Source organism: Pezoporus flaviventris, unplaced genomic scaffold (genome assembly GCF_033815535.1).
Source record: "Pezoporus flaviventris isolate CSIRO_AGI_PZ_B2104156 unplaced genomic scaffold, CSIRO_AGI_Pfla_v1 ptg000013l, whole genome shotgun sequence".
Taxonomy (NCBI): Eukaryota; Metazoa; Chordata; class Aves; order Psittaciformes; family Psittacidae; genus Pezoporus; species Pezoporus flaviventris.
In genome coordinates, this window is record NW_026892561.1 from 29,900,616 (window position 1) to 29,917,909 (window position 17,294).

Consider the following 17,294-nt stretch of genomic DNA (forward strand, 5'->3'; position numbering starts at 1 on the left):
AGATCTACTCTTATGTTTTTTCTCATGCCAATCTCAATAACATGACCTTGGGTGTTGACCAAGTGCTGTGTTACAAACTGCTAGGGGTTGATGGCCGAGTTCTGCCTGCAAAGATGTACTTGTAGTTGTGTTTCTGTTCAGAAAGGTAGTTTGGGCAGTTCTTTCATCAGATACAGGTTAAGCAAGTGACCATTTTTTTATGCCTCAGACTGAAAGTTGCCCTGTGTGCATTGCCAGACATTATCAAAGTCTGTTCCCCCACAGCTTCATAGAAGTGTCCTACAGATCATAATTCATTCAATTTAGTGTGACATAATCCAGACTTATTTTCCAAGCCAACTTGTTAGAGACAGCTTAATTTTCAAGAACTACTCAGGCTTTCATAGGTGGGTGTTAGTCACCCTGGGGAGGACCAGGCATTCATGTAAAGATCATGTGGAAGACAGCAGTTCAGCATAGATGATGTGCTGATATTCTCAGTTGTCCAGCACCAATGTTAAAGCTGGTTTGCATGTTTTAATTTTCTGCTAGTGATGGAAGATCATTTACACTGGTAAAGTGAGGTACAAGCCTTGTTTTCCCATCTCTCTCTCTCTCTCTCTTTACAGCAGAATAAACCCCTATCTTAACAGATGGTACCACCAGCTCATTTGGCTGTATGCTGGCGAAGATTCCCCTCTGAGGGGAAATTCTCCAGGGCAAATCTCCAGCCATTGTGCTGCACAAAGTGAACTTAGTGGACCATAGAGTATTCTGTCACTGGTTTGATTTCATCAAGTTTTGCAGCTCTCTGCTTGACATTTCCCTATGGGCCTTTGTCCTTGGCCCTTAGTTCCTGAAGTCTTTTGCATTTCTACCATTTCCAGTAAGAATTTAGGTAGAAAAGTGAGGCTTCTACCAATACTTGACAGGCTTTAATTCAAATGAGAAAGCATAGAATAAAGGCAGTGGCTTATTCATGTCGATAACCCTGTTTCTTATTAGTATGAGGAGCTGTGATTTCTTTTTATTGCCTCCTGGCAAGGAGGAAAAGACACAGGGTTTCATACGAAACCTGGACATCAGGGTTTGTCCTTGAATGACCTCTGTTGATCCCGGCAAAGATCAAACAGGAATATCTCTGGCTACATATTTCTTTCCTGACCACACAGAGGAGTTGATCTGAATGAACTCAATGTTTTACATTCAACAGAAGGGTAATGCTTAGGTTTGTTTCTGACCTTACAATGCCCTATTCTGTCTGATCCACAGTGGATTTTGGTGTCAGTGCTCAGCTGGACAGAACAGTGGGCAGGAGAAACACCTTCATTGGAACGCCTTACTGGATGGCCCCTGAGGTCATTGCCTGCGATGAAAATCCTGATGCCACTTACGACTTCAAGGTACCTAAACAAGCATCCTCCTACTCATTTATATGTCATTACAGATGTAATCTTTGCGAAGTCTAGCAAGTCTACTAGTAAGGCAGGGAAGAAATTAAAAGCAGCACTTATCGGAGCTTGCAATGAGAGTTGTGATCATAAACACCTGAAATAAGTGCTTGGTATAATCTCAGATTTTATGCCCCAGTAACATGAACTTGAGCACTTAGGGATTTCGTGTATTTTGCAGCTTGGAAAAACATGTTGACAAGCAGCATAGTCTCCTCCTGCTTTCTGTGTGTTGGATTTTGAGGTGCCAGTTCAGGTCCAATGTGAATCTGTGTTGTGCCACTCATGTATCCAAATTTACTGTGAAGAAGTCTTTCCCCATGTTAAGAAAGGCGTCAGACTGAGGCTTCCTATCTCCCAGCCTGCTTTTCAGTGCTGCATGTTTAAATACTACAGTCAGACATGCTGTATTTGCTCCATTTCGTGAGGGGAAAGGAGGGGCGGCCATGAGGGGAGATCGTGAGAAGAGAGACAAGCAGTGGCAATGAGGGGAAAGGAGGGTGGTCATGAGGGGAGATCATGAGGGAAGACGAGCGGTGGCCATGAGGGAAGATCGTGAGGGGAGAGAAAGGGTGGCCATGAAGGAAGATTGTGAGGGCAAAGGAGGGGAAGCCACGAGGGAAGATTGTGAGGGGAGTAGAAGGATGGCCATGGTGGGAGATCGTGAGGGAGAGCAGGGGCAACCATGAGGGGAGATCATGAGGGGAGAGGAGAGGTGGCCATGAGAGGAGATCGTGACAGACAAGGAAGGGCGGCCATGAGGGGAGATTGTGAGGGAAGAGGAGGGGTGGCCATGAGGGAAGATCATGAGGGGAGAGGAAGGGCAGCCATGAAGGGAGATCATGAGGGGAGATGAGTGGTGGTCATGGGGGGGATCATGAGGGGAGATGAGCAGTGGCCATGAGGGAAGATCATGAGGGGAGAGGAAGGGTGGCTGTGAAGGGAGATTGTGCGTTGAGATGAGCGGTGGCCGGGCTGAGCAGGGGCAGCCATGGGATGTGAGGGGATCACCATGAGGAGCAGTTGTGAGGGGAGATTGTGAAGGGAGATCATAGGGTAGAGGAGGGATGGCCATGAGGGGAAGGATCAGCAGCTCTAGAGTGTGGGCCACTGTGGGTGGCAGATGAGGGGTGGCTGCAAGTGGAGATTGTGAGGGGCAGCCATGCAGTGAGATCAGTTTGCCCTTAGTGACATGGTTTAGTGGTGGTCTTGGCAGTCCTGGGGTAATGGTTGGACTTGATGATCTTAATGGCCTTTCTCAACCTGTTGATTCTGTGGTTCTGTTTGCTCTGGAGGGAAGTCAGGTCAGGTTTAGAAAGGGCAAAATCATGTCTCCTGGCCTGCAGGCTGGTATTCGCAGAGAGATCTGAAGGCTACCACACAATCCGAGGTTCAGGGGCCTGACCTACTTTTCAGGTGTCTAGCGTGTTTGAAGTTTATTTTTGGATTGGTGTCAACAGAACAGTGCTGCTGAGTTACAATGTGGCACAGAGCAGGTCCGCTGGAGGGTTAGGAATCCCACCTCCCCTTTCACACAAGAGCAAGTTCTGAGGATTAAAACAGGAAGAGCTTAATGTACTTTATCCTGTTTCTGCCTTACTGCAAGTTTCTGAACACATCTATAGAAATGTCCCTTGGAGGTTTTTTCGTCCCTTTGTTTTTTGAAGCATCCAGAACTTGAATTTCTAGCTCAAAACCCCCTAAGGTGCACTGAGGATGTCCAGAGAGGAGAGTAAGACACTGCCACATAAGCTTTGGGAAAAGAAGCTCAGACACATAAAAGCTCACTGTAGCTCTGATCATGTGCATGCTGAGAGGTCATTTTGCAAGGTAATGTTTAATAAGGGCTTTGAGCCCCTCTAGTGTGGAGCAAGGTGGCTGCTTTCTAACAGTAGGACATGGCAATGTAGTAGTGCAACAGCCCACATCGTGGCACAATTTGGACTGCCATTACAAATCACTCAGAGGAGTTTTTGAGAGGTGAAGGATTTTAAAGTAACCAAGCTATGATTTGGTATTGCAGCTATTTGAGTGCATCAGTCAACTTTTGAACTGATGGTTTTTCCAGAGAGCAGCTCTCCATTCTGAGTTCAGACTCTGGGTTACATAAATCATTAATGATAAGGACATGTAGAAATAGTTTAATCTGCAATTACTTAATACTCTTTGATTAACCAATTACAACAGGCATTTCCTCAGCTCTGCTGATGGCAGTGCTTCTTAGCAGGGCTACGGCCTGCACTAGCTGCTCTTGCTGCTTCTCCACTGGCAGCTGCCTGGTGCAACACTCTATTCACAGCTTTTTTTCTCTTCACATTGTTTTTCTCTTTAAAAGGACTGATATCTTCGTAGGCTACGTTCTCCCCTCAGAAATCCCTGAGGTTTTTCCTCTTTCCAAAATAACTAGGGCACTTAATATGCCAATGCACAAGTGCCGGGACCAGAATCCCTCTATTGTCCCTGAGGATCAAATGCTCATAGTGAGCTGAGATGCCTGTGCCTCTGTAGTTGGCATTGACTGTTTTCCCTTGGCTGAGGGTATGAAACAGAAGGTTGGTTGTTGCCGACACACCCACTGTGGGGTGTTTCTGGAGCTTGTGGTGATGTGGGGTCCACCAGACATTAGTTCGTACTCTGAATCACATCCCTGCACCTGATGTTCTTGCTTTACAGGGGGGAGGGGAGGCATGTGAATGACAATTATTACTTTTTAAAGTGATGCAAATCAGATGCTCTCAGGTTTAGCTGACCAGCTTAAAACAGTGAGTACAAAAGATGAGATTTATAGGGTGAAAAAAGGAATCCTCGCAGGCTTAATCTGTTGGACAAAAAGCCTCTGATCTCACTGCTTTCTTAGCCAGAAAGATGCCTGTGTAATCTATGGAAGAAGTCACTAAATACCGCCTCACAAAAATAAAGCGCTTTAAAAAATAACAAATAGAAACCCCACATTGTTGAGGTTATTTGTTGTTTTTCCCCACAGTCTTCCTTTTTTCTTTAGAAATATCTTGTCAATAAGCTTAGACTCAAAAGGAGGGGGAGGGGAGAAGCTTACTTCCCTTCCCAACTCAAGGCAATGGAAATACATTAGCACAGCATCTTTTTTGCTGGGTGGACTGAAAAGCTTTTCAGTCTCAAAAATAAAAACCCCACAGAAAAAGAATAAATCTGAATTCCAGATCATTATAAAATGTGTGCTTCCCGCTGAGTTTCTGCTTTCTCTGGGAGACGGAGAGGTGATAATCCCTTTCTATATTGCTCCAGTTTTAAGATCATTTGGCATCTTGAATATAATACTGGGCACCTTGATATGGAAAGACACACTAGGAATTTGGCAACCCAAAGGGAAGGGGGTCATGTGTGCTGAATCATATGGAAAGACTGCAATAAGTAAGTATGCAGCAGAAATCCTGGCTGACCAGAAACAAAGAATGGATGAGACTGTCCTGTAAAAGGGCTGGAAATAGTATTTGAGTGAGAATTTTTAATCAAGTACAAAGATGTGTACAAGGACAGCATTTGTAAGGTGAGAACTTCAGTTAAAAATGAGGAAAAGTGCCTTGAGATTGAAAATCAGAGTTGTCTTTCCTAGAGGGTGTATGTGAGAAGGTGCTTGTGGTCCCTAGAGGCTTTTTTTAGCTCTGGCTGAGCTTCTGGGGCTCTGTGCTGGGAAGAACGACTTTTCTGTTATTTGTTTGCTCAGTTGCAGGTTTAGGGACTTGAGGAGGTTTGGAAAGGGCAGCTCTTGAGTCAGAGGGAGAAAACTGAAGTAGGACTGTGGGGATGTGACAGAGAGCAGGGTGAAGGGAGAGCAAGATGTGAGAGCTGGAGGTTCAGGAGGGAAGGTGGAAGGCAATGTCCGTCCCTTACACCCCGAGATGTACATTTACAACATTTACTGGTTTTGATATGCTAACTGGAATTTATCTGGTCTCCGTCCAACATCAGCTGGAGCTGTGTTGCATCAGGCTTGTTCTGGTGCCCTGTGCATCTCCAGCTTCTGCCCTTGCAGTTGCCAGCTTCCCATCACAATCAGGTGTCTCCACCCCCCTGGGCATGTGTTGGAGGCTGTGCTTGAGATGAAAGCACAAAAATTAAACTGGGTCCTATTCCCAATGCGCAGTGGGTGCTGGGTTGTGAATCATTAGCAGTCCTATACATGATGTCCAGAATAACAAATTAGCTGCCTTCTGCCAAAAAATGAAGCTGCAGCAGTGCCACCAGGGAAGGTGCTCATTTTCTCTTACCGGGCACGTACTGTGTCTGGCTCGCTGCTGCCAGGAGAGCCAGGCCATCCTTTGGGGCTTGTTACCAGATCTAGAGGAGAGCTGCAGCTCATTAGTGATGGTGGGGTGGGAAGGAGGCACTGCCGGGGAGCTCACCACTGCTCTCAGTCAGGGAGTTAAGTGTCCCTGTTTGCAAGGGAGGAAGTGGAAGGAGGAGTGAAATGAAATCAAGTATGAAATCAAAGAGATTTCTAGACAGGTGTGTTCTCTCTGCTCTGATCATTCGGGAGATTCAACCAACCTTGTGGGCTGAAGAGGACTTGGGAACAGGGTAGATAAGTGTCCGTTTATTTGCACTTGTCCGTAAGTGTCACACTGGTGAAACACTGCTTTTCAGGCTTCCATTTAATGAGTCCATGATTCAAGAGCCCCTGAGGTATCTCGAGGTTCTTCATGTTTTGTCTGTTCCAGGAAGCCTGTTTTCTTTGGAGCTGTATCAAATCCATGGATGAGCATCACCTAGCTTTAAACAGGGAGCCACCAGCTGAGGGTACTGCTTACCCTGGCTGTGAAACTGAGGAGTATTTTGTCACCAGCTTGCCCAGGAGCTGGGAGTTTGTTCTTTGGTGCACAGGGCTTGGTAGAATACCCCCACCAGGGGACTTTCAGGTCATCAAGCATCACCTTAGGCAGTGCCCTCAGTCAGCTGCTGGGAGCAGTGCCACAGTAATGTCACCATGGCCTACTTTGGAAATTCCTTGAGCATTTTTAAATAAATCTTTGTGATAAAGAGAGGGGTTGGGAACATCTTCTAAAGCTCTAGCACATGGCAAGATGATGAGAAAAGGTGTGGGTGTGGGGGCTTGCAGAGGACACACAGATACAGCTCACAGGACTGAGCCCCCTGGGCTGGGGAGAGCCACGCTCCCCCCCTCACCTGGTGGCCACTGCTATGACGATGCTCCCTGCATCACACATGTCCTTCTGCTTTCTCTTACAGAGTGACTTGTGGTCTTTGGGGATAACAGCCATTGAAATGGCGGAAGGCGCTCCCCGTAAGTAGATGCGTTGATCTGCTTTAATTAACCCTCGGCTGTAATGTGCTGGGGTTGTGAACACCAGCCATCACTTGATTCTGTGCAAGAAACTACGTGCAGAGGTTTTCCCAAGCAACCTGGGCTCCCTGAGGTGGGGCTTGCAGGGTCCATGGAAACAAAGTATGGCCCTGGGGATAGGATGAGCAGTGAGCAAAGTGTATGACCCCTGATACATCACTTGAGCGCTATGGGACTCAGTTTCCTCAAATAAAATACAGCTGAAGAAGGGATTGAGGTCTGTAGGTAGAATAGGAAGTAGGTAAAAGACTGCTCCTCAGAGCTGATGTTCTACCACCCTCCATGGTGATACAGGTAGTGGCACGCTGGGTTCATATGGTGCATCTGTACAGGTCATACTGGTGCAGCTTTTCAGTGTTACCCTGGGACTGCCCTCGTGTGCCGGTAAATGCAAGTCAATAAAGCAGAGCACAGTGGCACATGGTGCAGCTGTACCATGCTCTGGGCCTGTTGCTGTCAGTACCTGGCAGGGTACTGAGGACACGCAACTGCAGGAGCGCAGGCATCCCCAGCCAGCCCTGCTGCTGAGACAAGTGGTGCTGGGGATACACATCAGCTCACACCTGAGCTGCAGGCTGCTGGGGGGACAGGGGGTTGTCACTGTAAATCCTCCTGCCATGCGGGTCTTGTAGCTTCAGAGGAAACCTGGGGTCTTTCCATCTGAGTGTGTAGCCTTTCTTTGGAAAACCTGGGGGGTCTGTGAGATGCTGTGCCATGTTTAATTCCTCTTCTTGCAAATTGCAGCTCTCTGTGACATGCATCCCATGAGAGCTCTCTTCCTCATCCCTCGCAACCCGGCCCCGAGGTTGAAATCAAAAAAGTGGTGAGTCTCTCTCTCAATCTCCAATGACTGTACAGACTTTTCTGGAGCAACTTGTTTCTTCAACCCAGGCATGCTGGAGACTTGGTGTTTGCATTTATATAGCTTCAGGGGTTCACAGTCTCCAGCATCACTCCCATGAGTACAGGTTTGGGTCTTGATCTCCTAAGGAGAGGCAATTTTGTCTGAAGGAGTCACTAACCATGGGATGGAGGGCTTCCTAAGTAGGAAGAGAGGAATGATCTTTTAACACTGCAGTTTCACAGCACAGAGTTGGCTTTTCCAAGGCAATTCATGCAGCCTGAAACTAGATGACACTTTGCTTGGCTCCTGTTTCTTTCCAGGCAGGTTCCGTTTTCAAGTGGAAACATGATTCCAGGCCAAAAAAAAGGATAGTTTATCTTGAAAAACCCAGGAATGCAGTGATTTGTACTTAGTTTGGGCCTTATTTTAAAATTCTGCAGGAAAAAATACAGGGAGCATGCCAGCAAAAACCTGTAGGAAGAATATTCCTGAAGCCCAGCAGATGTTGTTTTGTTACTATATGTTCTGTACCAATGGAGCTGGAGTCCTTAAAAACACTCATCTTTGGTTTGTGCTGTTTGCCTGCCCAGATTCAACAGTGATTTGGTCAGGAAAGATGTACCAGATGTTAGAGAGACAGCACTGCCCCTTGCTCCCAGATAGGCTGAGCTGACAGAGGGAAGTTTTACCTTATTCTTTAAAATTATAAGCTTATTATCTTACTGAAACAACACAAAAAGACGAAAATGGGTAGGTGTTTAATACACTTGGTGCCACAGCAACAGGTATTTTGTTGCTGGGAGGGGAGTGGGAGGGGAGTGAGAGGGGCTTGGAGTCCTTTGCATCAGGTGCATGGTGTTGGGGTTTTAGACCAACCCCTAAAATCTGACCCAGGCTTTGGCAGGGAGCATCTTAATTTTGTCAGCCTGATCATCAACTGCTGCACTACCAAACCAGGAGTAGAGGAACCTTTCCCAGCTGGCTCTGCAGAGGGTGTTGCTCTCCTTGCACAGCCTTTTGAGGTTACCATTGTTCAGCTGAGAAAATAGTTTATATGGGGTTTTTTTTTGCCACATCACGAGTCTCCTACTTAATTATCCTCACTGCTAAAGCACAAAATAGATTGTAAGACTTCAGTTTATTTTTCATACAAAAGTGGTGTTTATGCAGCAAAGGCTTCCTCGTCCTCCAGACAGAGGGGAGCTGAAGATAGTGGTTTTTAAGCAGAACGTTTCCCCACCTTCTTAAGGTGAAAACAGAGCTGAGGTAGAAGTTGTATTTTAGTCCCTCCTGAGATACGAGGATGTGCTTTGTGCAAGTCAAGGCGTTTCTTGGCAACTACCTTCCCCTTGCATGTCTGACGGCTGTCTCAGGTGCACATCTCGTGATGGTGAACAGTGGTGGTGTCTGCCCAGGGTCAGCTGGTCTATCCAGTGCTGTATTCTGTACTTGCCAGGGTTGAGCTTTGAGAGCAGGATCACCTGGGAAATGTAGTGTTCACCTGGTCCCTCCATGAGCAAGCAGGGATCCCTGGTCTCCAGCATAGCTCAAACCTGTATGCATCTTCCAAGCTTTTATTGCAGTGGGAAGCTCCAAAGGATCCAGACAAAGCTCCACCAGCTCCACCTTTTCCTTAAAAGCAATTTTTGTCAGCATTTTTAGTGGGACACTCATTTCTCACCTGGAGATTCTGGGAACAGCCAGGATGGGTCCTGGCATTGTACAAGCCCAACCCAAGAAGACGAGATGTTTGAGTAGGCTTTCACAGTGGCTCTCTGGCAGTCAGTGGGATGGTTTGCACAAGTACAGATCACAAGAGGAAAGCAAAACAAAGAAAGGTTCAACTTGAACCTTGAATTTCTCCTTGCTTTAGTGCACGGCAACACATAAAAGTACACCAGGTGGTGAAATTAAAGCCTTCAGTATAATTTTCTTTCCCAATTAAAGCCAGCCAGCAACGAAGCTTTATTTTCTTCTTCCTGCGCTTAGCAAGTGAAAATGAACTTAGGCTTCAGCGATGTCGTTCCCATAAACACTCCGTAGCCCTGCCTTACAAGAGATGACAAGCCCTCTTTGTTAATGAGGTGATATTTGCACTGTGATAGCGCTTCTCATCCAAGCAGCCACAAAGACTTTGCAAACATTGATTTAAGCTTTACAAACCCCAAGAGCTGGAGAAGCACATGTTTCATGAAGGTGGGCTGACCTATGCCTGGGGAGGAGATGAGACGTGGTATGACGTCCTCTTGGATCAGAGCCAGGGGAGAAGCCCTTGTCTTCTGCTCCAGTGAGGGCTGAGCTGTGCCACTGGACAGGCTCACTTTTTTTAAGAGGAAGATTGCAGGAAAACCAGAGGCCTGAGCTGGTGCCTGTCCATAGCTGCTCAGCCAGCTCAAGAATACAAAAGTGTCTTAGGGCACTGGGACCCCCATCCCAAAGAGATGGGAAGACCAGTCACTAGAGGATAACTTTTTAGTTACTTCACCTCGACGGTGTTTGTGAGTGCTGTGGACCGCGCATCCAGGACTGCAGTCCCTCCTGTTTCACACAAACAGGGGAGAATCGTATTTTGGAAGCAGATATTTTTTTGAGCATCACATGGATTGTCCCTTCTGGATTCACCAAGACATGCAGTTTCTTGAGGCAAGGTGCAGAAAGAAGATTTGCTCATTAATAAAGCTGGAGGGAGGATTTAATTGGATCAAGTAGTGTATTTTATTTTTGCATCTCAATTTGTATGGATTAGCACTTAAAAGAGAATCACTTTTAGTCTGACAGCTTAAAAATAAAATCCCCAAAAGCTTATTGTTTTACTTCTAATGCAGTTCTGTAGTATCTGTTGGCTTCTGGCATTAATTTACACTTATTTACACTATTTGCTAAAGCAACATAAGGTATAGACCAGGTTGGACGAGGCCTTGGGTGATATGATTTAGTGTAAGGTGTCCCTGCTCACGGCAGGGGGGTTGGAACTATATGATCTTAAGGTCCTTTCCAACCCTAACTATTCTATGATTCTGTAGTGGCCTGTCAACATCTTTCCTCCTTGTAAATCCCTGTTCTTTTGGGTTTATAATGTGGTGAGATTAGTTCCAGGAAAACTTTGGGTATGCAACGCTTGAGACTAAGAGAAACCTGTTTATTAAAGGTGTAGCTGAGATTGTTTTAGCTGAGGTTCAATGTAACTGTTTGTGGGAGGGCAGACTGTGAGCTGGTGCTGGGCTCTATCACCCACAGCCACATTCCCACCTCTGCCCAAACTGTGCTGCTCAAAGAGCATGTCCATTTGCATGGATCATGATCAGGTAGACCCGGTCATGGTGCTCCCCAGGACCTGGTGGGTTAATAAAACTGCTGAGTCTCCCTGAGAGTGCAGGGAAGAGCTGCAGGCAGTGAGCATTGTCCAGAGGTCATCTGAGCTTTAACAAGCCATGTAATGTTAGGTGGTTAAATCTGGCAATACAAAAAAAAAAAAAAAATCAACCTAGCTAGTCCCACTCAGCTTCAGAAAGGTAAATCTCTTGAAACACCACCCGGGGCCTTAAAATATGTGAAACAATCCATTAAGGAATTGCATTTATATCTTTATGTGTCGTGTCTTGTTTCTACCTGCAGTTTCACAGATGAGAGGGAAGGGAGGAGGAATGCTTCCTTGCATTTTCCTGGTCACCGTTGGTGACATCTGGCTTTGATAATTCACTGGTCGTACTGATCATTCCTAACTTTCTCCAAACTCAGCAGAATGGTGGGTTCTCCTGTCTGCAGCAAGAAGGCAAAGACAGGAGCATACATGGGAAGAATAGGAGAGGATGAAGCGAAAGAGGGCACATGTGATGGTGCAGCTTTGAGACAGTGCTAAGCATCAAGAGAGGTCATGGGAATCCTTTTGGATTGCTGTATCTGAGCCAGAACTGTGTAACAGCCAAACATTCTTCTCAAATAACCTGCAGGTTTCTCACTTTCTAATACAAGAATCAATATATGTACCTGCTTTTTCCATACCTTCCTTTTCTGTACTTGTCCAGGTCTAAAAAGTTTCAGTCCTTCATTGAGAGCTGCCTAGTGAAGAATCATAGCCAGAGACCAACCACAGAGCAGCTGATGAAGCACCCTTTCATCCGAGACCAGCCCAATGAAAGGCAGGTCCGCATCCAGCTCAAGGACCACATTGACAGGACTAAGAAGAAGCGAGGCGAGAAAGGTTAGTGAAGAAGGGAGAAGAGTAAGTGGAGAAGCAGTACTCTGGGCAGTCATTGACTTCTGCCATAGGTTTGGAGATCCCTAGCATAGACCAAACCATATCCAGGCAGGCAAAGCGTTTCAGTAGAAGAATGGCAAAGAGGACTGGGTTTTTCATGGTCTCAGTACCAGTTTCCCTTATGCAGATGGCTAAGTTTGTTTGCAGATTGGTTAAGTAGGTGTGGTCCTTCTGTGTGACCATGCTTCTGATTGCTTTGAGGTCACATTATTTTGTTTGATTTAATTTCTCTCAGTCATTGAAAATACCCTTGTCAAAACCCGTCAGTGTTCATACAAAACCTACAGGTGACTCATTAGAACTAATCAGTGGTTTTAAATATTTTTTTTTTCCTCTGATGAAAAATTGTATCATTTTTGTCCAGGTGATAATTTGCACATGGAACATTTAAGCTTTGATTCATTAAAATATGTGTATAAAATTTACATCTGCATATTTATGTACTGGCACATGGGAGGGAGAAGCTGCTAAGCAGCTCATATATTTCATGCCAAGTGATTCCATTGATTAGGAATAACCTAGTAAACTGAATGTTTCCAGTGAACTCTCCTGGCCCTATCAAAGTCTTCTGGAATGAAGATCAGGTAGCCAAAGGAACGTGTTGAAGTATTCAGCTGCCTGTGAACTGAGTTTTAGTTTGAAAGCTCATATGTAGAATCCAACAAATTAATAATGTTGCTATTTCTCTTCTTGTTGGTAGTGGTATTAATTTTTCATGCACACCTTGCAGCCCCTTGTAATAAATGTCACTACAATCAAAACAATAAAATGGGATCCCAGTGAAGTATTTTAAATGTATTTAGTCTGGCAAATGAAGGTTGGACCCTAGAGATGGAGAGTAATTGGATAAATGCAAGCCTTTCTTTTACTATAATTCTCTTCATCTGATAAAGGTGGTATCCCAATAGAAATCACAGTATGTAGCACAACATTGAAGTTGAGCTTTTACATAGATGTCTTCATTGCTTGGAAAATACATGGATTCGCATAGGAAGAGCTTATGTTTAGGGAGAGAGGAGTTGGTGCCTTCAGAGACATAGTTAAATCCCACCTTCCAGTGCCTGTGGCTTCAATAGCTTGTGGTGCTCCTCCCTTTGAAGAACCTTCCTGAAGAACTGGGTCCATCACTGTCATATGGAGATAAATTCTTATTTTATGCACACCCGTGTCTTTACACTGAGTGTCTGTGGTTGCTGGGGCCATTGCCCACTGTGCTGGTGCTGCCTGCGGCACTCCAGCCAAGACTGCAGCCCTCTTCCCCTGGTTCCAGCACAGGCATTCAAGGTGCCAGTACCCAGGGAAGCTGCCTCTGCTTCCCTGGCCTTGCAGCCTTCCGTAAAAACAGAAGATGCAGAGAAATGATCCTGCCTATTCTTTGCCATGTGAGAAGAAGAGTTGTCTGTTCTGCCTATAGAGCTCTGGGGTTTTCGACCACTGGAAAAACAAGTGAGTCCAGCAAAAGACACTGATGAGCAATTCTGTTCCTAGATGAGACAGAGTACGAGTACAGTGGAAGTGAGGAGGAGGAGGAGGAAAATGACTCTGGAGAGCCCAGGTAAGAATCAGCATTTCATTTATGCCCTTACGTGTCTGTAACTCTGTAAAATCAGATTGGATTACAGGCTGACGGGAACTAGAAATGGAAAAAGGACAGTTTGAATACTGAGTCCTGTTTCCTGGCAGAACAGAGTATGTTCCCTTTGCTGGATGGCATGTGGCTATAAACTGATGCTCTAGGTCACCCTATCCAAAAACTGGGGAAAAAGACCCAGGTACCCTATCACCTGTGGGATCTGCAGCAGAATGTGGTGCTGTCATGGAAATGTGAGTATTCAGATATATAAAAAAAGTGAGTTGAAATTAAAGAAGATTCTTTTAAAATGCAGTTCTTACATCCAAGTGTAACTCCCTATTTCAGCATAACTTTTCACCATGAAACTTTTCTAGAGCTGCTGCAGGCGTGGTAGGGCTGGAACTTTCTTTGGTGAAAATTTTCAGGCCATTGTAAATGAGTATCAAGTTATTCCATTATTGCACTGAGATAATGTAATATTTTAACAGCTGGCAATGATTCATGCTAAATGTGCTTTGTGAATGGCTTCAGTGTGTGTCACTGAAGCAGAAGCAGCTTTGGTTAGAAACTTAATGTAAAGGAAGCCTTTAGCAAATGAATTATTGGTGAGCCATGCTGCTCTGCCCCCAACATGTGTGGTCCGCCCATCCCTCCATTCATTGCTGCCCAAGTTCTGTCAGGTGTTCAGATGCTGTTAGAATGAAGGGGAGAGGGGGCACATTGGAAAATCATGCAGAACTCCCCCTGGCAAGAGGTTTAAGGGTGCCGGAAAGGGTTCTTCTCTGATGCTTCTCTCCTATGTAGCTCCATCCTAAACCTGCCTGGGGAGTCGACACTGAGACGGGATTTCTTGAGGCTACAGCTGGCTAACAAGGAGCGGTCAGAGGCGCTGCGTCGGCAGCAGCTGGAACAGCAGCAGCGAGAGAATGAGGAGCACAAGCGGCAGTTGCTGGCCGAGCGGCAGAAGCGGATTGAGGAGCAGAAGGAGCAGAGGCGAAGGCTGGAGGAGGTAACTGGCCAGAGCCAAGCAATGGGCTGGCAAAGGATGTTTTCAGGTGGAACAGCATCATTTCTGGTAGCAGGTCCCAAGTGACTGTTCTCAGCCTGGTTTAAGATGACCATGCCCTAACCTTTCTAGCTCATAACCCCAAATGTTTTGTTAGACTGGTCAAAGCCCCCTGCTCATCTTTTTTGCATACCCACCTCCAGCCACTCCTCACCACGGGAAGTGTCACCAATTCTTGCAAAGGTAATAATGATGGTTTGCGATAAATAAACCCCAGAAATACCAAACTTAAAGGGATCCGTGGTACTACTGAGTAGAGTTAGCTCATTATTGAGGTGACAGCTGTATTCAGTTGAAGTGGGCAAAAACTGGTCCAGGCATCTGTCAAGTTCATTATGGTTATTTGTTACTGAGGACTGTTACAGTTGAGAAGCTGAAAAGCTCCCTTTTACCACATCCATGTGCCACTCATGTCCCCTTTAGTCCCTAATTTCAACTTCAGTCCTTCCAGTCCCTGCTAATTACAATTTCTCTTGCAGGGGAGGGGCAGATGCCTGCCTGACTTGTGCAATGATCCATATGTGCCCCGAAGGATTAAGATTTCACTACCCTTGTCTTAACATACTAGCTACAAATGTGATCAGTCAGAAAATTTAAAATCCCATTTAAAATCCAGCTGCAGGATTTGACTTTGGGTGTCCCTGGGCTGCTCAGCCTTGCTGTGTACTCTGTAGAAAGCACTTGCTTCTGGTTTAGCTCCTGTTTCTTGGATTGGGGAAGTCCACAAAAAAAAAAAAAAAAAAAAAAGGGAGCTTTTCCCCTGCTTATGGGGTTTTGATGAGGTTTCACATAAAGACACCTGTTGCCTTGCATTGAACTCATCCCAAGTGTCTGATCGAAGGATTCATATGTTAATGGTAATTAAATTAGCTTTCCAAAGGGGTCACCACTGTGTCTGAAAAAAGGACTTGCAGTAAATGAACTATTAGAGCAGCCACTCCCTTTATTTGCAGGAGTCAGAGTATCTGTTATGTTTAACCTGACTCTCTCTGCACTGGGTAATGCCCCCAGGCCAGGAGCACACACAGGAAAGAATTTCAGGCAGCTGATGATGATGGTAATGGTGTGGCCCCTCTTCAGGGTGGTCCTCTAAGTCCCTCCAGGGTGAAAAACAGCACAGGAAAGTCCGGGCAAAGCATTTTTTCAGTCTGGTAAACATGTAGGTCTGTCATGTCAGAGCGCAGAGCATCGTATGCTCAGTACATTGTAGGTCAGTCTTTCTTTGTGTCCTGCACCCTTCCCAAAGCTGGTGAGCTGCTTTGAGAGAGGTCAGGATCTGCACAGAGATATATCCAAAATCCTCTGCCCCAGTGGATGTTTATCTGAGGACTGTGGCAAGGAAGCCTTTGTCCCAGTCTGCTTGCTGCAAGTGGTACAGTATCAGAACAACAGCAGAATAAAAGCAGACACCAGATTAGCTGCAATCCTGTAATGAATACAATGCTTGATGCTGAATCAATACATTCTCTTCACATGAAGAAGATTGTTCTATCTCTTTCCTGCTTCTCAGGCAGGTTTTGAATGGAGGACTAATCTTGCTAAGCTGGTGAGCTGTGCTCTGAGCTACAGAGGTGCTGCTTTACAGGCCAGGCTGTGCACAGCTCCCCTGGGATCTGCCCCTTTCCCCTCTTCTTTCCCCCATGTCATTAAAAGCTAATGCCATCATAGCCAGGATTTAAAATCAATGCCTCTGTTTCTGGTGCCTCTAATAGCCCCCCATGGTTCTTCAACCATTGCCTGCTTCCCAGCTGCCTTACAGTTTTCAGTCCTAAATTAAAAAGGAGATACCTCTGGAGTAAAGCTGGAAAAGAGTTTTCATGCTCCTGCCATGTTGGTGAAGTGGGGAAAGACAGTGGGTCTGTAACCAAGGGACATCCTCTGTTTTCCCCAGCATGGGCCACCAGTGTGATCATAGAATCATAGAATAGTTAGGGTTGGAAAGGACCTTAAGATCATTAAGTTCCAACTCCCCTGATGGGCAGGGACACCTCACACTAAACCATGTCACCCAAGGCTCTGTCCAACCTGGCACAGAACCCTGCCAGGGATGGAGCATTCACAACTTCCTTGGGCAACCCATCCAGTGCCTTACCACCCTCACAGTAAAGAACTTCTTCCTTATATCCAATCTAAACTTCCCCTGTTTAAGTTTTAACCTGTTACCCCTTGTCCTATCACTACAGTCCCTAATGAAGAGTCCCTCTCCAGCACCCTTGTAGGCCCCCTTCAGATACTGGAAGGCTGCTGTGAGGTCTCCATGCAGCCTTCTCTTCTCCAGGCTGAACAGCCCCAACTTCCTCAGCCTGTCTTCATATGGGAGGTGCTCCAGTCCCCTGATCATCCTCGTGGCCCTTCTCTGGACTTGTTCCAACAGTTCCATGTCCTTTTTATGTTGAGGACACCAGAACTGCACACAATACTCCAGGTGAGGTCTCACAAGAGCAGAGTAGAGGGGCAGGATCACCTCCTTTGACCTGCTGGTCACGCTCCTTTTGATGCAGCCCAGGATACGGTTGGCTTTCTGGGCTGCAAGTGCACACTGAAGTCAGCTCATGTTCATTTTCTCATCGACCAACACCCCCAAGTCCTTCTCCTCAGGGCTGCTCTGAATCTCTTCTCTGCCCAACCTGTAGCTGTGCCTGGGATTGCTCCAACCCAGGTGTAGGACCTTGCACTTGTCATGGTTAAACTTCATGAGGTTGGCATCAGCCCACCTCACAAGCATGTCAAGGTCCCTCTGGATGGCATTCCTTCCCTCCAGCATATCAACCGAACCACACAG

The 17,294-nt window shown here is 46.1% G+C and overlaps 1 protein-coding gene across 8 annotated transcripts in view; it reads left to right on the plus strand.

Annotated features, from left to right (window-relative positions):
- The window catches only part of TNIK (TRAF2 and NCK interacting kinase), a 162,562-nt gene that overhangs the window by 98,979 nt on the left and 46,289 nt on the right, over positions 1 to 17,294 (plus strand). For all 8 annotated transcript variants that reach the window (XM_061452549.1, XM_061452543.1, XM_061452544.1 and 5 more), the window contains exons 7-12: positions 1,252 to 1,382; positions 6,657 to 6,711; positions 7,516 to 7,594; positions 11,641 to 11,816; positions 13,362 to 13,428; positions 14,251 to 14,455. In XM_061452549.1, the coding sequence (XP_061308533.1) occupies positions 1,252 to 1,382; positions 6,657 to 6,711; positions 7,516 to 7,594; positions 11,641 to 11,816; positions 13,362 to 13,428; positions 14,251 to 14,455 (713 nt within the window). The remainder of the gene's footprint in view (positions 1 to 1,251; positions 1,383 to 6,656; positions 6,712 to 7,515; positions 7,595 to 11,640; positions 11,817 to 13,361; positions 13,429 to 14,250; positions 14,456 to 17,294) is intronic.